Source organism: Copadichromis virginalis, linkage group LG6, assembly GCF_057382275.1.
Source record: "Copadichromis virginalis isolate Kocher_CV1m ecotype Utaka linkage group LG6, C_Virginalis_male_GT1.1, whole genome shotgun sequence".
Classification (NCBI taxonomy): domain Eukaryota; kingdom Metazoa; phylum Chordata; class Actinopteri; order Cichliformes; family Cichlidae; genus Copadichromis; species Copadichromis virginalis.
The window spans coordinates 23,886,996-23,910,955 of NC_140623.1; the positions used below are offsets into that span (position 1 = coordinate 23,886,996).

Here is a 23,960-nt window from a genome sequence, read left to right on the forward strand (position 1 = left end):
GAAAAATGAAACTGTTGCCAGTCTGATTCTTTCCAGATGGTGGATCAAAATCTCACGGCACTTTTTTGCATTCATAATCAATTTTGACAAGCTCTCCAAAACCACCGGCCAACTATGACAGACCCTCCATCATGTTTTCTAGATGTCTGTAGAGACTCACTGTTGCGCCTCTCTCCTGACCTCATGCATACATACTGACAAAACTTTGAAGCAAAATGTTTAAATTTGGAGTAATTATTTGATGAGATATGTTGCCACAGATTTTCAGTCCATTTCTTGTTTCATTTGGCATAACTCAGCCTTTTCAACCTATTTCCCTTCCTTAAGAATGGCTTCTTGACAGCCACCCTTCAACTGGGACCACTTGTGATGAGGATTCAGTGAAACATAGACGGATCTACTGAAGGGCCAGGAGCATCTTTCAGGTGCCGTATCAAGTCTTTGCTGTATTTTTTTCCCTATTTCTTAAAGATATAACTTTCAGATAATGTTCGTCTGCTGTAGATGGGTTTACTGAGATATAGGCTTTTGGCTTACTGTGGTATCTTTGGTAGTTTTCATAGACTCAAATAAAGAACTTGAATAAATGTTTTTGCAAAAGTCTCCTAAATTTAAAACGAGTTCTTTGTGTAGTCAGGACACTGGTTCATCCAATGCCATTTGAACAAACAACAAACAAAGAAAAACAAACATCCATCTGAGCGTGAAAACTCGGGTACATTGGACTGAAAAATGAAAATGAAAAAAAGCTGCAAATGTTCAAAGAAAGACTAAGAGACCTTCAGAAAACCTGGAGAACTACTACGCAAGACCACTCTTAAAATTAGTTTATGTTAGTGTTATGTTGGTAAGTTTATGTTGCAAAGCAAGTGCCCACTAGTCAATTTAGTGAAATGAGTGAAATTAGTAAAGCCACACGTGTTCAGTTATTATGAAGGCCACCATAGTTCATTTTCAGCCACATATTCTGTCCTGTAAATACTACACATGTATTAAATCATACTCTGAAAATAGTCCCCAGCTAAATGCACATTTTATCTTTAAGTAGTAAGTTTGATTAAATCGGCAGTTAAGGAAAATGTTTTATGTCCTTTATGATTTATATTAAAACGAAACAGCAGAGTCTGAAGTGTTCAGTGTTTAGGCGTTACAGGAGAAGAAGACACATCCCGAAATAAGTGTAGTTTTACTGAAACTTCTCAGTAACAAATGCATGGACATAAATACAAAAGTTGGTGGCCCGCAGCCATCATAGGAGCCTGTCGACAGGCTGCAGGTGATGATGCGTGTCAGCATTTTTAAATGTACCACGCCAGATGGTCGGTAAGCACAAATCCACGACTGACACCAAACAAGTGCAAGTGAAGGCACACAGAATCCTGCACTTTACAGCAGCCTCGATTTATTAGTCACACTCCTGAGAAGCTTTGATTAAAGACGCGAACGCCTCAAAATCGATTTCATCATGTTTGCACGTCAGCTGATAACAGGTCAAACTAAAAAAAAAAAAAAAAAAGAGCTGCATAATATAAGTTCCCACATCTTTCACACATCTGCGTCTTTAGTTGCCAAATGCAATGTTAGTAAAAGCCGAGTGATGATGGAGTTATTGCAGGGAGGGCAGGCACACTGGTGACGTGGTGAGTGGGCGAACTTCTGCGTTTCACTGTTTCGTGCCCCAGAAACCGAAGCCGGCTTCGGCCCAGCGAGCCCTTCTGGTTGGATGGAGGCTCACTCTCACGCGCGTGAGCCGAACACACAAACTCACCATCGTGGTTGGCGTGATGCTCCCGGGGCGGGACTTGCTGTCACGGAGCCCGAGGCTACTGTTGTCCCCGGCAACAGGAGGGTAGAGCTGCAGCTGATGCCTCTCTTCCTGGAGGCAAGGAGGACGAGGAAGGACTTTCACTGGCCTTATTCACAATTGTTTCTGTTGTTGTTCTTGTTGTAGGGTTGGAGTTGTGTCTGGAGGGTGTAAATGTTTGCTAAGCTGCCTCACGTCACACAGATGGTAGATGCAGCACTCAGTCAGAGGACACTGAAAAATGTAGTTTTCTCCTACGCACACATGACCGCTGATGATTAATGAAGGCACTGTTCCACTGGGTTTAGTCTGAGTCATTTAAATATTTATGGTTTGGGAAAAATGCTCATTTATGCAGCCAGATTTTTAACTCCCAGTCTCAACACACTGTGTGATTTTGATTTTTAGCTTGCTACTGTTAGAGTTTGGATCAGAGCAGCTGCTATAATCAGTCTGTCTGTGTTTAAAAGATTATTTTTTTGGTATATTTTTTTCTTTAGAGAGTGAGTTTTAGCAACTAAACACTTTGAAGGAAATCAAACCAGGGATGCTGCAGTCAGATGGGACCTTGGACCACCTCAGTCTCCAGAGAAAAACAAAGCAACTGCTAAGAAATCAATACAAGGCAACATTATGCTAAAGATACGTCAAGAGGAATCACTGCAGTGAGTCTGTGCTACACCGCGTGTTTTAATGCTGACCCATACAGTTGTGTATATCAGACAACGGGCAAGATGTAAGTTAATTTAAGTGTTCATGTAACTTTTTTAACACATCTTTTATGTTGGTTATACTTTTACTGTAGCCAGTTAATCAAGTTATCCAACACGTGGACCTTTGCTCATTTTGTTCAAGTCCTCTGCTAAAGAAAAATGGAAGGTCATGGAAGCCATGAAGTTCCTGGTGCTCGGGCCAAACCTCAGCGCAGATTCTGCAAGGGTGTCATCAGGTTTTAGTGCAGTAACTAAAGCACTACTGTAGTGCTTCCAAAATCAATGATTGATCAATGCAATGATTACCTTTTTAACCAAAAAGAAAATGATGAAAGAAAAGTAGTAATGCACATGGGCAGGTTGTAGGGCACAGGCTCATCTAAGCAAATCTTATCTTTAACTAGGGCTGCTCGATTATGGCAAAAATGATAATCACGATTATTTTCACTGAAATTGAGATCACGATTATTTGACGATATTTATTTAACCCTTTAAGACCTACTATAGAACCAAGTCCACCAGAGCTTATATTATTTTTTTACATGCTGTAGTGCCATTTGTGGGAGCATTTCAAGTTGCTATACATCAATACAACTGTTATAGCCCATATTTTAATAATATGTATGCATTAAGTCCATAGTAATTACATAAATTGCAAAAAAGTGCAATAAACTACAAAAAAAATTGAAAATCGCTTTTGTTTTGTTTACATATATTTCTACTTGGAGAAATTTAAGAGGTTTATCCCTCAAAACTTTAAATACAATAAAGTTGCAAAAAATAGTTTACAACAACAGGAAATTTATTTTGAGTGTCTTCATAGTTTTATTTTGGAGATACAGCAATTTTTATATACTGCAGGAAAAACAAAAAACAATCCTATGATGCAAATTTGCAAAGAAAACAGCATGTGCATCATTTCACTGTGGGAAGTGTTACGAACAGCTGATAGGAACGGCAAAACGTGTTTCTGGAATATTATGTTTTTGTTCCTGCAAGCGCTTTTTATGCAATTTTTGCAAAGCTATATGTGGAACGAAACCGTGACCAAGGACAAGCTGATGGCATCAGATGTAAGTACAACTCCTCCGGTTTCATATGCAAAACAAATTATTGCGCTAGCTTACACGGTTCAGATTCTACAGGGATTTAAAAATAGTTACGCAAAACGGAGCGTGCTGCTCTGACCGGCTTTAAAGGGTTAACAATGACTTTAAAAAAATAATATAAAATAGTGTGCAACACCACTGAAGTTTTTTTTTTTAAACTCTCTTTTCAACCAACGGCAGTCACTCTCCAAATAACTTCTGCTTAGCTTTCCGAGCTTCCCTCGGGTCCTCTTAATCAGCGGTCTCCAACCTTTTTTGCGCCACGGACCGGTTTATGCCCGACAATATTTTCACGGACCGGCCTTTAAGGTGTCGCGGATAAATGAGGGAGGGGCTAATAATCGGCTCAGTCATTTTTAATGATCGTTGAAAGCCCAGATCGTAATCGTGATTAAAATTCGATTAATTGAGCAGCCCTATAACCTCCAGAAAACTTGCTTATATTTTTTTCCATTGTGGTGTTCCCAAAGATGAAGAAAAGCCCATCAGCGGATCAGTAAGATAAGATAAAAGTAATGTACATCACCACCTATACATTCCACTTACAGGTGGAGCTTGGCCATGGAAGCCCATATCAAGAAGCTCCTGGCGCACAATGTTTGTGCCGATTTTAATGACAGAGCAAGTTTGGAGCGCTGCAGTTATTCAGTCAGCAGAGCATTGGTGGCTTTTACGCCTCGGTGGCAATGGGGCCGAAAACACAGGGGTGGTCCAATATATTTGTCAATGTAGTGTATTAATACTTAGCTATATTAGCTGTATTGCTTTGGGGGGAAAAAGTTTACACACATACTTCTTTTAGCTGCATCTGTCTCTCATCTAAAGAGACAATACAAACATTTAAAGATTCATTTTGTTAGCAAATCCATTAAAAAGCCTCAACTAGCCAACTTTGACAGGCCAGCTGTGGCAGTCAGCACTATTTTTAAAAAAAGGCCACAATTATAAAGTCTTATTGTTTAAAAGACTGACTCATTTCCTAAAACTAATGGGCACTGTAGTTTTCAGCAATCATTATTCAAACAGGAGTAAATAGGGTAATTAATGAGGACTATTTTCAGCCGAGTATTTATACATATTTGCTACAGTAGTGAGTAATTTTGGCAAGACTGTGTGTGTGTGTGCGTGTGTGTGTGTGTGTGTGTGTGTGTGTGTGTGTGTGTGTGTGTGTCTGCAAGTGCAACAATGGAGTTCTATGGCACAGATGATGAATAAATAATAAACATCAGACTCTTTTACTTTTTTCCTTTTGCGAGTCACACTGTGTCTCTGTTAGTTTTACTTCCTGTCTCTGTCTTCTTCGCTCCACTGTGATTTTCTTCTTCACTCTTATTGGTTTTACATGTGCTTAATCAGTCATTTAGTTCTCCGTTTCGCAGTCCTCGCCTTCTCCCGGTTGTATTTCAGTCTGTCTATTTCCAGCCCGTGTTTCTCGGCTGTGATCCTGACAGGTTACCATTTCCTGTTTGTGCTCGGTTTAGTTTCTGCTCTCTTTGTAGTATTTTTGGATTCTTTTGAAAACCAGTAGAGCTTTAGTCTTCTGTCTTGGATTTATTTTTTATTATTTTTTGTAGCATCTTTTTGTTATTTGGTTCCTTTTGCCCCTTTTTTTCTCCTTTATTTAAACTACTGTTGTGATGTTTCGTGAGTTTGTCGACTTCTACTTCTCCTGAAACTTTTCATATTATTTTATTTCTAACACAAATTGGCCCATTGGCATGGCAAGAGCAACGGAAAGTTGTGTGTAGTTTTTTACAAACCAGTAAATAAATTAGATGTATGTTGTTAAGCATTATGGGTGAAATGGTTGTAATTTTCCAACACTAACTATCACATTTAGGTTAGAAGGACAAACCCCAAAATTGCGCAAAAAATGTTTTTTATATTCTCTGAGGTCTCTCATACAGGAAAGAAAATTCTTTTTACTATAAAAGCGGTTAAATTACTAAATATTGTAGTAAATGAAAATAAAAAGGTACAAAATAAAGCAGAGTTTTACTTATGTGATTTCATAATGAAAGCTCTGATTCTAGGTGTGACACTGCACAGCGTGTTCCTCTACATGTCTGAAAAAACTGAATGTGTTTGATCATCCCAAATCGGATATTTTCAGATGTATGCAAACTCATTCCCATTCTTTTGCAACAAACCACCAAAACTGATCACAGATACTTCATTTTTTTGTCTGATGTCACCTGTTTTTTCTGGCACCATTTGGGTTTAGGGTGGCAACCTTAGAATTGTGAAATAATCGGTATATATTGGTTCAGTTTGTGCTCTTGCTGCTGATACAAAGACTTTTTCTGTTGAATTGAAAGCAAAACAAACCACCGACCCAGCTAACCCTGCTGAGAGATGTAACTAACCACTTACAGCTGGAAAAGGGAAAATTGGGACTTATTCTTTGGGATATCACAACCCTTTATTGACAACTTTAACAAATCCAAGGCATGAAAAATCTGTCTGTATTATGTTCTTTAACATCCTTTTTCTCCTACTGTTGTTGTTGTTTGATCTTCTGTAATATCTATGCTCATATCGTCAATAAAGAAAGTTCAAAAACCAAAAAACCTAAACTAAATCTGACTGTCTCGATGCAATTAGGGAATACAGCCCTAAAGACAGGCACGATGGGCGGAAATTTTAGATTTGAAGTTTTTTGATGAATGGATTCATATACTTTTTAACAGTTCTTGTCAGGGTTAGTTGGAACAGTCAGACTGTGCTGAAATCAACAACATATCTTGTGGGACTGTATCAGGTATACTCACTGTTTTACATTAAAAAGTGTCTGATGTTGTCCAAGTAAAATCTATCTATAAGTATTTTTGCAGTGAAGCATGCCTAACATATCCAGAGTACAGGGATGCACTGCTGCAGAAGCCCTGATGCTAACCATAGAAAACTATACTTATAATATCTGCCACAGATAAATATAAGTAGATAAAAAACAAGTTGAACTATTCAAAAAAAAAAGTGCTTCTGTTTAAATAACAGGATCATAAACCACCCCACTCGGTCATTTTTGGATCTTTGAGGGTTAAAAAAGTCATAGGTTTTGCGTTAATGTGATGGTTTTTGTGTGTGCTCTCACCACTAATCGTTTGATGAGCTGGTCTCTCTCCGTCAGCCTCTCCTGGAGTCTCCCCAGCTGCAGGTCGTCACATCGAGGCTCCCTCCGCCTGCAGCGTTCCTCCCGCTCTCGCAGCCTGCAGTTAAATCATATACAGAAACACACACCTTTCTCACATACCTGCACACCTTTTCACCCCCATACATGCACACACACACCCCCGACCCCTCCAGCCCTCCGGGTGTCTTATCTCCTCGGGTCTCTCCTCTACTCACTCATTCTCCAAGGCCACGATTCGCGCCTGCAGGTGACTCTGCGCGTTGCTGTATTCGGACACCAAACTCTGCATCTCCCGCTTGTGCTCCCTCCTGATCTCCTCCACCTCCTCTCGCCTCTTCTCCTCCTCCCGCTCCTTTCTCTTTTCCTCGTCCAGCTCCTCCTCTTTGATGTCGTCCTCTTTTCTCTCGTCCCAGTGCTTCTGCGACTCCTCGAGTTTCTCCATTTCCACTCTCAGCTTCTCCACCTCCTCCTTCAGACGTTGTGCTTCTTCCTCCAGCTGGGCGTCCCTGTTCTTCCTTATTTCTGCGCTTTCCTCTTCTTTCTCTTCGGCCTCTGAATTCTTTTGCACTGAGCTAAGAAGGACACAGCAGAGGAAAAAAGTGGAAACAATGGCGCATGTGGCATCTTTAATACAAAATAAGAGGTGTTTGCTGGTTGCTAAAAATCTACACAAAAAGAAGACGTACACGATACCTCTGCACTATTTTGCCATATACTACAGTACATTTTCAGTAATGTTGTCTACCAGCCAAATAACTGCATAACTATAGTCTAATATAATCCATTTGCATCAGCTAACTAAACTTTGAATGATGTGCTGTAAAGACAGATGTGTCTCCAGTAACAGATGTTGCTTAGATAGTTTTGCCAAGCTTAGCTTCACAACTGATATCTGGAGCTATGAAGTGTGTCCAGACAAATGTATTATTCACAGCTTAGCTGTTGAAGCGAGGGAAAAGACAGCATCAGATTGGTATCAGTGGATACTCATGGTTGTGATGTCAGTGTCAAAGTATTTATCCGAGAGGTGAGGGTGCATACAACGTGCCCTGAACACCAAATTCTCAGGTTTATCCAGACCAAAGGTGTCAATTTTTCTTTTCTGTCTATATCAGAGGGACAGTATGGAGACACAGTAAAAGAGACGAAGCTGAGATGGTTTGTGCAGAGGAGGGATAGAGAATATTTTGGACAAAGGATGCTGAAGACGGAGCTGTCAACAGGAGGAAGAGCTCAGATAAGATTTGTGGATGAGTGAAGGGTCAGTGTCACAGACGAGGATGCTAGGGATACAGTGAGATGGAGACAGATGATCAACCGCGGCAACTCCAAAAGGGATCAGCCGAAAGGAGGAGAAGAATAAGAAGAGGACTGAAGTAAAAGGATATCCACACAGGAAGTTACCAGCGACAATCCGAGACCACAGAAAGTCTGTGACGTTCAGCAACTGCAGGAATAATGAACGAAATAACTGGTGATGCAAACTGGGTGGGTCCTGAGTTAAACCTTTCTCAAAATCTTTGATTAATGTATGACAGAGTAGTAGATACATTAGAGAGTTACGTAGGCAACCAAGCACCAGCTACAAAGCGATGTGTGAAGAGTGAAACGTTTCCTGTGTGGACAACCCTTAAGATATGTACTGGTCAGAGTCTGAAAGAGGGACTTCTCTTTTTTTAATAACTGTAACGTTCTGTTTGTTAAACTACAGGACAAAGTCTGAGTGATGAGCTGCCGGTTCATTTCTCAAATTTATGTCTTAGAAAGTGGTTAAGCCGACGGAGCAGGGCTGACAGATTTCTTTAATAATGTGGAAAAACTCAGAGGTGCTGTTTAAATTGCACTCATTTTTCTTGAGACATCCCAGGCTTTTCATCATCACTTTCATAAAAGGATGGCTCATTAAATGTGAATGTATTTAAAATGCATTTACACTAAAGGAAAGGGGAAAAGATTTGGAGGTCTTCCTTGGGCAACATTTTTTTAATGGACCAGCCCGCTTAAGATTATACCAGCTGTATGCGGCCAACAAACTAAAATGGGTTTGACACCGCTCTTCTAGATCATGTGCTGGATGTCATGGCAGATGGCTGCCCCTCCCTGAGCCTGACTCTGGTTCTGCTGGAGATTTCTTCCTGTTAAAGGGGAGTTTTTCTTTCCCACTGTCGCCAAGTGCTTGCTCACAGGTTGTCGTCTAATTTGGGGTTTTTCTCTGTTTTACTGTAGGGGCCTTCCTGCTTTTCACCCCTCAACTTCATTGTGGTGAATGGTAAAGTGAGGCCTTGCGAAACAAACACTGAAACATTCGAGGCAACGCTGTCTGAACTGTATCGAAGTTTGGAAGCAATCACCTCTTTCCACAGCAACAGCTACATCCTAGTTTTTTCTATCATATATTGTGAAAGAATGTCACAGGAAAGCTACATATTACACCAGACTCTCAATAATTATGATAAATAATTATGATCACCATGTGTTTTGGAGAAATCCGCAAACAAGCGAAAAAAAATTAAAAACTGGGATCATTGACGATAGCGAGCTGTGTCGCTAATGAAGTGTTTCAGCAAATATTAATGTAACCCTGTTGTTTTGACACACGTGAGGCTGCTTCAGCTGCTTATTAAATCAGTGTGGTGCAGGAAAAAACATGTTATAAGATAAAAGTCTGCTGTGCTTCTTGTGGTAGCCACACAGGAGATACTTGTGGGAGATGTTTCGTCCACAGTGGAATGAAGTGTTAAACAATGTAGCTCACGATGCTTACAGAAGATGAATATTATTGTTACACTATCACATGACTAATGTTATTATTTAACTCTTTTGTTACTATTTATAGTAACAAATATTTTTTACTTTTTCCAAGTCCAAATGCAGCACCAAGACCTTTTGGGTCTCAATTTGCTGTGGTCATGTGACTTGAGTGTTTAGAAACATTTGTAAGACTGGTGGGTTTTTGGGTTTTTTGGGGGATTTTGACTTTATTCTGTCTCCTTCGTCCTCTTCCTCTGCAGCTGTCACAGGTTTGGGTTCGGGTGTGGGACTTCATTTCCAACATCCTGGTCTGTGTTCAGAGCTCCAAGGAAAAGTTTAGCAAACTTCCTCCAAACTTGGATGAGATGACGGGTAAACGCGAAGCTCCAGGGAGGAGCTTTGGCTGGCTTAACATAGAGACTGTGAGAAGCTGGGAACAGCTAGTGCAGTTAAAAATATACAAGCTCACCAGTTTGTTCGCTCTTGGTGTTATCTTCCTCCCCTGTCTCTGTCATCATGTTTGGTTTTAGTCTTCATGTCTTTTAGTTGTTTTCTCTTTTACTTTGAACATTAGTTTGCTCAAGCAATTTGTTGCAGTTTTGCTTCATTTTTCATGTTTTCCTTTCTTTTTTGCCCTCCTTTGTTACTGTCTGCCCGCCCTCATTAGCTCCGTGTCTGGATCGAACCGCAGTCTCATCCTCAGTCAGCTCTCTGTGTGTAGGTTTGTGTGTGTCTTGTCTGTTGTGTTTTGGTATCCGTTCACCTTCAGTTCCTACCTGCTTGTTAACACAGTAATCAGCTTTTTAAAATAAAGTTTGTTTGATTTTTGTTCCATTTGCTCAGTTTTTTATGAACTCATTTTAAGTCTAGAGGTGATAGATCTTTTAGAGCGGTGGCCCCCAGGTTGTGGAATGCTCTCCCTCCATCATTACGTTGCCTTGATTGTATTTATTCTTTTAAAAAGCAGCTTAAGACTCTTTTATTTAGATTGGCTTTTAATTAGATTTGTGCTGTGTGTTTTATTATTAATGTATTTGATGTATTTCTGTTTTATATTACTGTGAAGCACTTTGTGGTTTTTATCCTGTGAAAAGTGTTATATAAATAAATTGATTTGATGTTGATTTGATTTAATCTGCATTTGGGTCCATGTCTGATTCTGGCACAATTAACACATTCGATTTACTTTAGCTGCCATGTTTTTGCTTGGTTCGCTAAGCTAAGTCATTCATGATTTCTTATTTTACGTTGCTGCTTCCAGTGTGCCATTCACTGCAAATTCATTTAGTTGTCACTTTGGTCCCAGTTGCAAAACAATTCCATCAAACTATTTAAACTGACAAGAAATTAGGTGGAAAGTATTTTTGTGAATGCCAAACATTCATAGTTTCTCTGTAAAATCGATGGCTTTCGCCTTGACTGATGGACTCAGTGTTACCGTCCCTACCTTTCCTTTAACTGCTTCTTCAGTGCTGCGTTTTCTCTCTGCAGCTCCAGCATGGCGCAGCGACTCTCGTCCAGCTGCCGCTCAAACACCTGATACTGGTTCTGCTGCTTCAAATCCTTCACACACACACACACACACACACACACACACACACACACACACGAATAAAGTAGTAGACAACAGAAGTTGACTTGCTGGAGTTACAGGCAATGAATCACAGGTATTGAGGCCAAGAGGTGTGTGTTTGTGCGCACACGGTGTGGGTGATTTACCTGTTGCAGAGCCATCATTTGTGTGTGCGCCTGTAGTTGAGCCTGTAGGTCTTCTATCTGCTGCATGTGTCTCTGGGTCATCTGTCTGCTCCACTCCGTGTGCTGCTGGGTCAGCTCTGCTCGCTGCTTATCTGCACACACACACACACACACACACACACACACACACACACACACACACACACACAAAACCACATACAAAACCACATACCGAAAACAAAATCAATGGGCCCCACTGTTACAGGTACCCTTCTGCTGTTGCCATGGTGAAGTGTATCCATGGCAATGGCAACTTCACTGTTGAATTTATAATCTCAATGCAATGTGTATATCGTTGTGCATGTGTGTGTGTGTGTGTGCTTGCTTATTTTGCTCATGTAGCTGTGTACATGCTATCCAGAGTGTGTTAATGCCTGCATGTGCTTATGCTAATGCTAATGGGTGTGTGTGTGTGTGTGTGTGTGTGTGTGTGTGTGTGTGTGTGTGTGTGTGTGTGTGTTACCCAGCTCCAGGTGGTGCATTGTCTGAAGTCTGTTCCTCTCAGACAGCAGCTCTTCTTTTGCCCGTCTCTCTAACGCCTGCAGCGCCATGGCATGACTGTGTCTCTCTTCGGCTAGCGACTGCGTTTGGGGCTCCTCCAACAAATGAACACATTTTTTTTTTAGAACCACAGCAGCAATTCTTCTTAAGCTCACAAAAACCCATTGTTGCAGTAAACGCGCACACACACTCACAGACCAACATAATGTTGCCTATTCACTGCGGCACTTTCATCAAAGCTGCTAAATTATTCATCACAGAGAAAATCTATGAACGGGCGCGCGTAGGATTTTTAAAAATGACTGTGCATCATGTGCGTACCTGCAGCAGCTCCCTCAGTTTCTTGTTTATCTCCTTTGTGTCTTGGACCTCCTTCCTCAGCTTGTCAATTTCAGGATTCACGTGGCAATCATCTCCCTGGCCTGCCTTCTTTTTCTCTGCCTGCATTGGTGACAAATTGGGAGCAAAGGATTTTTAAGGCTCTCCATGCTGTCAAAGTAATCCTGAGATAATGAGTCTGCAGCAAGAATTAAATGGAGATGCCACTTTTGTTTTAGGATGTGCATACTCAAACAGAATAAATAAGCAGGCTTATGGAACAAATTAGAAGAGCCCTCCAACAATTTAGCATCGCACGCCCAAAAAGTTGAACGGATTACATGAAACATCCCGACTTTAACTTTCTAGAGCGCATCCAGAGCTGTTGTTTCCTACACTTAAAATACAATAAGAGAGACTCTTTTTGCCTCGTAAACACCCACATCTTTTAAAGTCCTCATTCAAGTTTGAAATGCAGGATTTCTGCCATACAGAAAGCTACAAGACAAAGCAAAGGCGTGATGGACACAAAGTCAGGGTCGTGTTCTCAGACTTGGCAAAGATTAGAGTTTACACAACTGTTTTTAGAGGCTACAAAGCACTTAACACAGCTAATAAACTGACCTGGATATGTATCAGGTAAATTTGTATTATGTAAATTTAAAATTTAGCATGTGTGTGACTTTTTACCCAGGCCATCTAACCTCTTCTGGAAGCCAACAACTCCGACATACCCCTTGTGCCAAGGGAAGAGAAGCATGGCCTAAGCTTGGCAAAGGGCTGCTGTCCCTGATGCATCCATCTGAGTGAGTGTGTGTGTGATGGTTAAAAAGCGCTTTAAGGCACAGAAGAATAATGTGGCCTGAAGTAAAAATTGCTTTGAGCGCTCCGTTAGAGTAAATAAATACCATGGCAGAGCGTGTACAAACCATCGCTTGGATTATGTGTCACATTTATTAAAGCAGGAAAATCTACAAATGCCTCCTAGGAACAGCACGTTAGTGGGAGATAAAAATGGGCTTGGGAAACCGAGTCAAATTTCCTAAAAACATTGCAGAGACCACTCTGGAACCTGGAAGGACTGGATGGGCCAGTGATAGGAAAAAGGGGGAAATACAAACTGGTGAAGAAGCAAGTGTTCAAATTGGGAGATTAATGTGAATTGCTTTGCAAAGCCTACAGCTTCTGGGTTATCACGTAAAAAGAAAAGCCATCAACAGAGTGTGAGCAGCAGTGAAGAAATCCTCAAATGACTTCAGATCACTACAGACAAGCCAGAACCAATATAGGACTAATATCTCATGGATACAGGCTCAGAGAACAGGATGTAAAACAAGGGTCCCCAATCCCAGTCCCAGTTTAGATGTGTCCTTGATCCATCACAGCTGATTTAAATGGATAAATTACCTTCTCAACGTGTCTTGAAGTTCTCCAGAGGCCTGGTAATGAACTAATCATGTGATTCAGGTGTGTTGACCAAGGGTGAGATCTAAAACCTGCAGGGACACCGGCCCTCGTGGACTGGGATTGGGGACCCCTGATGTAAAAGACCCAAAACAACCGATGACCCTGCTGAGGATGCAAGTGATGCTTTTCTCCATCATTTAGGATGGAAAGCTGAATATTTTTTTGGGTCATTGGTCTGTCAAAACAGGATGATGACATCATCTTTGCCTCAGGAGGGGAAAAAAATATTCAACTCAACTATGAACATTGCAGCAGTTCCATTAAGAGTTAGTCTAGGGCTGTCAAACCGATTTAACTCATGCACAACATTCAGCCCAATTTGATCCCAAGAGGGCTCGACCACTAAAATCATTACATAATAATAACCTAAAAGAAAAGTCATGAAAATTACACTGTCCATATTTACAAAACAGAGATTTACAAAGGGGAAAATATGTATGTATGTTTCAACAACATGTCTCCCTTTGTCTCAGTTTGCTGTCGTTACAAAGACACCAATTCATCATCAATTGAACAAACGCGTCAGCACGCCTCTTCAGCCAAGCTGGTGTGGCAGGTCGTGGGTTTTCAGCAAGAGCTTCAAAGCTGACAATGATTCAGACCTCTGGCTCAGATGAAAAGAACAGTTTGGACAGCCACTCCCATGATCCCCAGCTTCCATAACGGCACTTCCAGCGGCCGAAATCCCACCGTATTTATTTTAACGCTGGATCCCAGCGCTGCTCTGAGAACATGAGTCACGCAGCTCTTTTGCAGTGAATGAACCTTAATTGCACGTCTCTGTTTTTAAATAAATATGCCTGATTCAAGATATCAGCTATGCTGCCAACCCGCCTGATTATTTTTCATCTGTTCAGGCAAAATTTGAATAATGAAGCCAAAGCAGAATGGCAAAACAGCCTGATTACGTTTCTAAAGAGACAATCAGGGCCAAGCATCACAAATGGGTTTCTATAATTCGATTTGCAGAGGGCTCACCTGCGACTCTAGCTCGGTGAGCTGACCCTGCAGCTCAGAGATCTGAGCCTGCAGCTCCTCCTCCCGGCTCTGCCATCTCTGTTCGCTCTCGGCGACGGCGGCGTTCATCTCTATCCTGAACTCTGCTCTGAGACGATCCTCGCACTCCGCCCTGGAGGCATGCATCAGAACAAAGAGTGAGACACAGCTAACCTACATGCAAAATGACTTGTTAAAATGTCTTCTGGTTATATGCCATCTAACATTGCAAAGCAGTTCCTATTTATTTTTTGCAGCAAACATGCAGAGGAGCATCCAATTCCATAAAGCACATAAATATAAAATCTGAGTTTTATATTAATGCATTGCCATATTAAGATAATAAGATAACCTGTTATACCGTCAGCTGACAGGTCGGTTTTTAATGGGTGTGTTTGAATGAGGGGGAAAAAAAGGACATGTATTGAAGGGGGAACTGCGTGTAAACTGATAGTTTCGAGTGATCAAACACATTTTAAAATAAATGCAGAGGGCTGGTTTTTGTTTGCGCATATGCTCTAATTGCTGTCGGCACATGGTGAAAAACAGGCTAATAAAATACATCTGTCGGGGAGGGCAGACTAATTGGTGATATTGATTTAATTTTCATTAATGTGCCGACACCGTTTGCCAGCTCACACAGAATTTTTTCTGCTGCTACATCTAATTCCTTGGCGTGCGTTAGCTCTGTTACAACACGGTCCAAGTCAATAAAGTTTATTCAAACTTGAAACGAGCTTCAATTCGAGTGATTTCCTTCCTGACTCTGATGTTTCCCAAAGATCATTTAGGTGAGCGGGGGGGCTGATTACAAGCAGACTTTGTAATGGAAGCCTGAGCAGCTTTGGAAGGTCTGTGTTTGATCTGCTACCTGATCCGGTCCTCTGTGTGCTTCTGGTTTTGCTCTAGAAGACTCCTCTCCGTGTTCATCCGGCTCTGCTCCAGGACTTTTTCCTCCAGCCGATGCCTGTCAGCTTTCAGGGATGCGATCTCTCTCTGGTGCCTGTCCCGCTGCCTCTCGGCCTCGTCCTGAATGCGAGCCAGTCGACTCCGAGCCTGATGGAGCTCTTCCTCCAGACGGGAGCACTGCGGTCCACCCGAGGATGGAGCATCGGGGGTCGCCTTGTCTTTCTTGTCTTTATGGTGGATCAGTGACTCCAACCTACAGATCTGAGATCACAGGAACATATCTCTTTCTCTTCACATGTCACAGGAACTACAGCTGATGTTTTACTCTCAGTTAGCGTAACCTGACTTCTAACCTCACTGGTGGCATCTTTCAGTTTCGTCCTCAGCTCCTCTCTTTCCTTCTCCATCCTGCTGCGTAGCTCCTCAGCAGCTCTCCTCTCCTCTTCCAAACGCACGCACACCTTCATAAAAACATTCATCCTCATCAAAACTATTATTACATTAGCAAAGAATCTCCTTTTTAACACTCGACCCTACCCTTCTGTCATCTTCTTACAAGTGAGCCTAATTAATAATTAGTAATAATGAAGTGAACATGATAAGAGGGCTCAAAGGGTAGGCAATTATATGATAAAATCTTTAAATTTCTACTTTTACTGGGAGCAAAAAACATCTATTAAATTTCTCTTTTGGTTCAATCTGGGGGCGAGAACTCTCCCTAGGGGGGTCACAAGAGAATTAACTGGATCAAAGGAAAGCATTTTTGCTACACAAACATAATCGTTCACAGATTTTTTCCCACAATCCCTTTCTTTCAAATTACTCTGAAGATATTCAGGTTAAAAAAAGAGGAAACTTTTGTTCAACATCGTCAGTTGCTGACAAGCGACGCAAGCCCAAAATATTTAGAAGCTCTGTTTTAATTAGGCAGTACCCCCGCTGAGGCTCGACTGTGCAACTCAGGCGCTGCGTTTCTGTGAACTTCAGTAACCTGGTTACTGTCGACGCTCCTCGGTGGCCCGAGCCGCGCAAACTTTTTCTCAGGTTTGTGGATTAAATGGGTGAACTTTTGCCTCGACCCTCATGGCTTACGGTATGTGGTTGACTTCAGGCAGGGAGATTTTTACTGTGTTGGCAACGGTTTGTGCTCATATCAAAAATAATTACATCCAAAGAGTGACTGAAACTAAAAATAATGAAGGCTGTGTTTTTCGGATTCCACAGCAGGACGTTTTTAAATTTGAGATGCAAGCAGTGCACATTATAAAGAATCTGTGTCTGGTCCTAATACAGAGCCAGTCTCCTCTTACTTCTTAGCACCATCTCACTGGGTTCCAGTGCAAAATTACTAATGCTCATTTATGATATATAGCCTCAGTTTTTAAATATAGTAGCCAAACAGGTCAGGTCACTAAGTGGTATCAAAAATGCAGCTTCTTTCTCCAGTTTTCCTCTCTAACCTGATTTCTCCTGTTATGATCACTGATGATGTCTGTTAAAGTTAAATGCAGAGAACTCTTTGTGTGCCGACACATGCTGACCTCTTGGTTGGTTTTCTTCTCAGAGCTCAGAGCTTCTTGGACGCCGTTTAATTCAGCCGCGTGTCTCCTCATCACCTCCTCTATCGCCTTCCGCACCTGCTCCTTCAGTCGCTTCCTGTCCTCCTCGGCCTTCTCCGCCAGCCTCTTCTTCTCCTCCTCCAGCTTCAGCTGCACGCCGGCTCTCTCCGCCTCGACCTGTTCGATGTTCTTGTCGAGCTGGGAACGAATGCGGACCCTCTCCACTTCCAGCTCTTTGCGCAGGCGGTCCACCTCTTCCTCCTTCTCTCTCCTCACACGATCCTTGACCTCTTCCAGCTGTCTGTGGTGCGCTTCCTTTTCCTCGTCTCTTTCTCGCCGTATTCGGTTCCTTTCCTTCTCGAACTGATCCCTCTCCTGCTCCCGCTCCCTCCGCAGGCTCTCTCGTTCTTTTTCGATCTCCTTCTGCAGTTTGTCCCGCTCGTCGTCCGCGTGCTTCTGAATGCGACGCAGCTCTTCTGTCTGGGCTCTCACCATCTCTGAGCGCAAACTGGACAGTGCTTCAGCGTGCTATAAACACACAACACAGCACACTCATTCATGCTGTGCTTATATTTTTGTCCACATTGCAGTTTTACCATATGTGCATGTGTATGCGTGCTTACCTGGCGTATCTGCCTGGCGTGGTCGCTGTTGCGGCCGCTGCTCTGCAGCTCCAGCTCTCTGTTCCTACTCTGCAGACGACTCACCTGGCTCCTCAGCTCCTCCATTTCAGTGCACACACACACCTCACAGCCTCCTCGATTCAGCAGCTCCTCTAACACACAAAAGTGATTGATTGATCGTCTATAGCAGAAGCAGAATGGATCATCTGACCAGTTCTGACTGAGGAAGGGTTTGAATTAAAACCCATTACTGTGCAATAAATAAAACTCAGAGTTTTGTGCTGACGGGGTGAGATGCCAGTTTGATGAAACTGTTTGCCTTTGAGCAGGAATGAATAATTTGTTACATTTTCTCTACATATTATGGCAGCGTGAGTGGAAAACTTAATTAACGGCGGGTTTGAATGAGGAATGGGGACGTGCACCTGGCACAGCTTCAGTTTTTGCAAGCTCGCTTCGAGCAGGGCAGGTAAGATTGACAGGTGCGAGAGGCAGACTACCTGCTCTGCTCTGCAGCTCGTCTTCCTGCAGCAGCAGCCGCTCCTTGGCTACAGCGAGCTCCTCTTCAGCCCGCTTGGCCACGCCCTCGGCCTCAGACACACGCCTGCGATCCAGCTCCAGCTCTTCCTCCAAGTCCTGCAAGGGAGGGATAAAGGCCAGGAAGGAGTTTAGCATGAGGGCAATTAAGGTCAGGCGATGCGGAATAGTACTGCATGTTGACAAAAGGCCACGAGGGAATAGAAAAGGAAAAAGAAACAGACGAGAAAGAGAGAGAGAGAGGCTGACAGCAAATTTGACACAGATGAGGGAGGAGGGAGTGAACACAATCAGACAAACAGAAAAAAAAATGAGGGATGAAATGTGGTGAGTCAGGGTGCTGTCTTGCCCAGCTGCGAGCCTTTAATGGTCTGCTGTGAGGACTTACTGCATGTCAGCTCCATGCCAGCTCTCACAGGGCTTCTTAATGCTCATGCGTGAGGTGGTGCAGCGAATCTATCCTGCTCCTCATTAGCAGCTAGTTGGCAGTGGGAATAACACTCAGGGAAGGCAGCTTGTGGTTAGACAAGCAAGATGCCTCCCCCACCCCCGCTCACCCTCCACCCCCCAGCTCTGCTTCTACTTCAGTCCCTTCTTTCCCATCAACACTATTAGCTGGGCGCATCAGAGACAGGAAGCTGCAACATTTCAATTTCCCTTCCCAGCGTTGGATTATGCACGCAGGGACGAGAGAAAAGGCGCGTACCTGTATTCGCTCTTGCAGCTTCACTGTGTTTCTCTTGCTCTCGGCTAGCCTCTCCAGGTGACTCTCCACCTCTGCCTCGGCCCTCTTCACCCTCTCCCGCAGAGCGCTGTGCATCCCTTTCTTCTCCTCCTCTTCCCTCTCCTCCCACCTCTGCCGCTCTTCCCTCCACTCCGCCTCTATCTTCTTCCTCATTTCCTCTCCCTCCTCGTTTAGATCGTTCACCTTTCGCTCCCATTGCTCCCTCTCCTCCTTCACGGCTCGCCTCTTCTCCTCCTCCGCTCGACCCCTCTCCTCCTTTAGTGCCTTTAGCTCCTCCAGGAGGGCTTTAATCCTTTCCTCACACTGCTCCATTTTCCTCTCCTCCTCCTCCTTCTTCTTTTCCTCCTCATCTTCTCTTTGCCTATCCTCCTCCTTCCTGTTTTTCTCCTCATCAACGACTGTTTTCTGGAGCTCCTCGCACTTGGCATCCAGTTGCTGGATCTGCTCCTCAGCATTCTCCAGTTCTTTGCTCAGTCTCAGGTTTTCCTCCTGGGCAACACTGATCTGGGCCTTGGCCTCCTGCAGGTTTTCCTGCGCACCCTGGAGCTTTTCCTCAAACTCTTTTCTTAGCTCTGCTTCCGTTTCACGCTCCCTCTCCTCCGCCTGGATGCGGAAGAACTCAAAGTCCGCCTGCACCTGGAGCCACAGAGGACGAGAGAATAACTCACACATATAAACCTTTGGTAGTGACAACTTTCCCTAAAAAGCACCTAATTTTTCTCCAACAACTCTCGGAAAAGCCTTTCACACTTTGTTCCATGCTACAATGACACTTATGCAATAACAAATGCATGCTTGTTCAAAGGTGTTTCACTGTGCTGAGATCTGGGAACTGTACAGACGGCTGGAGCGAACAGTGTGGACACAGACTATACAAAACATTTGTAAAAGGCCAGACTGGCCAATTAGTAGTAACGCTGTGACATTCACACAATACTCAGTATGTGGCAACACATCATTACCAGCCTGCAATGTCGAGCTCAGGCAACTCAGAGCCGCAAAAAACTTCTTCAAAAGTCACAAAACCAGAAATCAGAAAGAAGCCTCAACATGCAGCAAGCTGCAAACATTATAAACCAAGGGGGGAGACACTGTGTGGGTTTCTTTGACATAGCTCCATATTAGTTATATTAGCTATACAGTTATATAACTATGACTTCTTTTTTTTTTTTGCAAAATAAGCCTTATTTGAACCCAAAGATTTGCCGTTTTCTGGCATTTATGGAACCCTTATTCTTAATAGTTAGATCTGCAGTAATGTGTGTTGACACTGTTCGATACTGTGATAACAAATAAACAAATACTATATGCTTATTAGCTATCCATTCACTGCTAACATAGACTCCAGGCACCACTGCTTTTACTGAAAAAATGTTCACATGCTAGGAGTTTATAAGGAATAAAATTATTATTTTCCAGAGGTGAATTTCAGGAATTCTTCTGTAACATTGTAATATTTATGCAAAAACAAATATACACTGCAACACTGCTCACTCAGCAGCCACTTTGTTAGCTGTACCTAAAGAGTGCTGTGAAAATATCCCAAACAACATTACACCATCAGCAGCCTGAACCGCTTATACACGGCAGAAGGGAGCCATGCTTTCATGTTTTCGATGCCAAATTTGGACACTATCGCCTCAATGTCACGGCAGAAATCGAGACTCATTAGATCAGGCAACATTTTTCTAATCTTCTGTTGTGCAGTTTTGGGGAGCTCATGCAAACCATAGCCTCAGTTTCCTGTTCTTATCTGACAGTAGTTGCACCTAATGTGGTCTTCTGTTGCTGTCGTCCTTTGTGTGTGTTCAGAGATGCTCTTCTGCATAGCACCTTCTTAACAAGTGGACATTTAAGAAGTTACTGTTGCCTTTCTATTAGCTTGCAGCAGTCCTGCCATTCATTTCTGACCACTGACATCATGAACAAGGCATTTTAACTTCACCTCACTGGATATTTTCTGTTTTTTGGCCCATTTTGTGTAAGGCTTAGAGGCGGTTGTGCGGAAGATCTCAGCAGCAGTAGTCTGATTTAAAAAGTGCCAAAACAAGATAATACTACGAAACTAAAGATGTTAGAGACAAATTTTACTAGCATAAGTGTTATGTTTGTGATTATATAGATGTTATGTCATTTATGCTCATAGGTACCTGTGAGAGATATCATGCAGTGTTTTGACACACTCACATTCTCATAGTTTTTGCACCAGTGGCGCTACGACACTCGTCTGCTCTAAAGGCGATAAGGCTTTCTTTTACTGGCGCATTAATCCTGTTCCAGGTTGTTTGATGTGTGCCACTTATCGTTGTCTGTAGCCTGTTTCACTTAAAAACACATCCCTGTGGTTCATACGTTGAAAGCCTGTCTACGTGAGTCTGGTAGGTTTGTACAGGTGTTTTCTTGTATCAGACCCGCGCTGATCTACATGCTTTGACTCGAGAAAATGACAGTAGGACATGAAAAAACATGACAGATGCCAGACATGCCAGACAGATAACAAGGAAAAACATTTCAAAATAAAAGTTTTAGGTCCCTGTGTGCATTTTTTATGTATTTAGTTGTTAAGACGCTTTTTTGTTTCCCCCCGCGGACTCGATAGGAAAGCCATGTGGGTGTTTACGATTCATGTTGATGTTTTATTGTGGTGCACAGCATATAAATTATGAAGACTGGGTAAAGTAACGGGCTTTCTGAGCGAGGCTGGCTGCCGTAGGTCATGTTAGGGCCAGGTTTGATTTGCTGCCCTCACTGGGAGGTTAGACATTAAATTACAGAGACACAACAAGGACCCCGACCCCCAACCCCATAAACAAGGACTCACACATGCACACACCTGGGCCCCGACTCGCTGCTGCTGATCCAGAGATTCCTGCAGCTCCAGGAGGCGTGTCCTCAGGGCTGACCCCTCCCCTTCGTGGCACGTCTCCATCAGGATCCGGTGCAGCTCGTCGTGGTGGGCGTTGCTCAACGCCTGCAGGGCCGCCTCCTGCTCCTCATTCTTCATGTTCAGAGAATAAATCACCTGGAGCATCAGCAACAAGAGGGCAAAGATTCAAGAGCTGTGCACATTTAAGCCTTCAAGACACAAACACTAAAAATTAGAAAGATATTAATCTATGTTTGCTTGTTTGTGTCTTCTTGCCTCCCTGCATTATTTTTCCACTTGAGTGTTGTGTATATAAGGTGGAGGAAGAAGGGCATCTTCTAAAAAGTGATGTGAAAAACATTTTTTTTTAAATGTTCAACTGTTTTGTTTTGTTTCACTGTATTTTTTCCTCTATTAAATGTGCGAGCCATTGTTAAATAAGCATTTTGACTACAGATTATAAAAAAACATTCACTAAAGCTCGTGTCCATTAAAAGCAGCAGCTTATCCTCTCTTTAAGGGATACATGACACTTTATCTTTGCAGATAAATGCAAACTAATCACCACTCATGGACGTTTTTAATGTTAATGCATTGCTTATGCTCATCACAGTGTGTTGAGTTCATGCTTCAAACTGCATGCCTTTGACTCCCTCAGTCTTGGAAAGTTAATACCAGACTTCTTTGTGATTATTTTGAGGTGTCTTTTTTTCACTTGCTGAATGGTGCTTGAAAAGTCCACATTTGTATCCACTCTACAGATACGTGATATTAGATCACTTACCTCCATAAATAAACCACCAAGTCTAATATTTTTTGACTTGCTTGGTTAACTCCCCTTTTTTTAATCCACCAAAATCTGATGACTTCAGAATCCATCAAGCAACGCAGCAGAGATCCCAAAGGTCAAGAGACTGAAAAAAATGCCCTTTTGTGTAGCACTTTTATTAGTTTTGCAACCAAATGCAGAATATTTGAAACCTGAATGGTGAGTCATTGTTGAGAGATATGGAGCAAATAATGAATTTCCACAATTTGATATGAAAAGATTAAAAATGACCTTGGCCACCTTGTTAAAAATATGCACGTATTGAGAGTAAAACTTCAATATTTTATGAGGGTTTTCAGTCTCATATGAGCAAACCTGGTTATATCCTTATGGCAGCTTTATGCTAACAAATATTACAGCAATACAGTGTTTTATCATGTATATCCTGTTACAGTGATAGAGTCACATATTAAACAGGGGCTGTAATGAGGGCAGGATGTGTATAAACAATCACCTGTGAGCTAAAAGCTAATGTTTCAGTCTGCTTTCAGAAACTATTTCTTCTCCTGGATCTCATCAATATGATGCGGCACCATTGTGATGCCTCACAGCTGGGTTTGAATCCTCTGACCGGCTAGGACCTTTCTGTGTGGAGTGTCGCATGTTCTCTTTCTCCCAGACTCCAAAGGCATGCATGTTAATTTCTAATATAGTGCCATGGCTGTAGCCTGCCTCTCATTCTATGACAGCTATAAGAAATATAAGAATATAAGAAAATTGATGGATGGAAAGTTTTAATAATGTCAGAGGGAGAATATATCCTGATCATCTTGGGCACACAAGGTTGCACAAACCCTCTGTTTGTGAAAGACAGCCAATCAAAAGAGAGTTGGATTAAAGAGAGAGGAGTTCAAACTGGCTGCACCAAGAACCAGCTAAAAAAAATAACAATTTTGTACTGTGAATTATGCAAATGTACCATAGCGGAGACCAAAACTAAAACTATAGAAAAGATGGGAAGGGGAGACAGATCTCCAGCCGTTGCTAACACAAAGACCCAGACAGCCATTTACACCTAGATTTGCTAATTAGCCTAAACATGGATGTCTTTGGACTTTTGGTGGAAGCTGGAGCGCTCAGAGAGAACATGCCAACTCCTCACAGAAAGCCCAGAGGATTCAACCCCAGGACCTCCTCGCTGTAAGGCAACAGCGCTCTCCACCAGTCGAAATAATATTCGACTTTAAATAGTAACACTGACAAACTGTGTGTCTGAGCCACGGACAGTCAGGCTTTATGCAGCGATGCCTGTCAGCATGTATGGAGCCTCCCTTCAACCTCTCCATATAGAGCGCTACTAACCTATGAAATACGGCCTGTTTCTCCCCACTATTCACTTTAC

General features: G+C 42.5%; 1 protein-coding gene across 4 annotated transcripts in view; it reads right to left on the reverse strand.

The window, feature by feature from the left end:
- The window catches only part of fam184b (family with sequence similarity 184 member B), a 33,028-nt gene that overhangs the window by 4,701 nt on the left and 4,367 nt on the right, over positions 1-23,960 (reverse strand). The window contains exons 2-16 of one of the 4 annotated variants that reach the window (XM_085459344.1): positions 21,757-21,945; positions 18,885-19,559; positions 18,142-18,277; positions 17,642-17,793; positions 17,001-17,546; positions 15,813-15,920; positions 15,422-15,720; positions 14,533-14,683; positions 12,091-12,210; positions 11,732-11,864; positions 11,230-11,360; positions 10,958-11,073; positions 6,975-7,331; positions 6,721-6,835; positions 1,769-1,876 (exon numbers count right to left, since the gene is read on the reverse strand). In XM_085459344.1, the coding sequence (XP_085315470.1) occupies positions 1,769-1,876; positions 6,721-6,835; positions 6,975-7,331; positions 10,958-11,073; positions 11,230-11,360; positions 11,732-11,864; positions 12,091-12,210; positions 14,533-14,683; positions 15,422-15,720; positions 15,813-15,920; positions 17,001-17,546; positions 17,642-17,793; positions 18,142-18,277; positions 18,885-19,559; positions 21,757-21,945 (3,336 nt within the window). The other 3 variants (XM_085459343.1, XM_085459346.1, XM_085459345.1) reach the window with 3 other exon arrangements.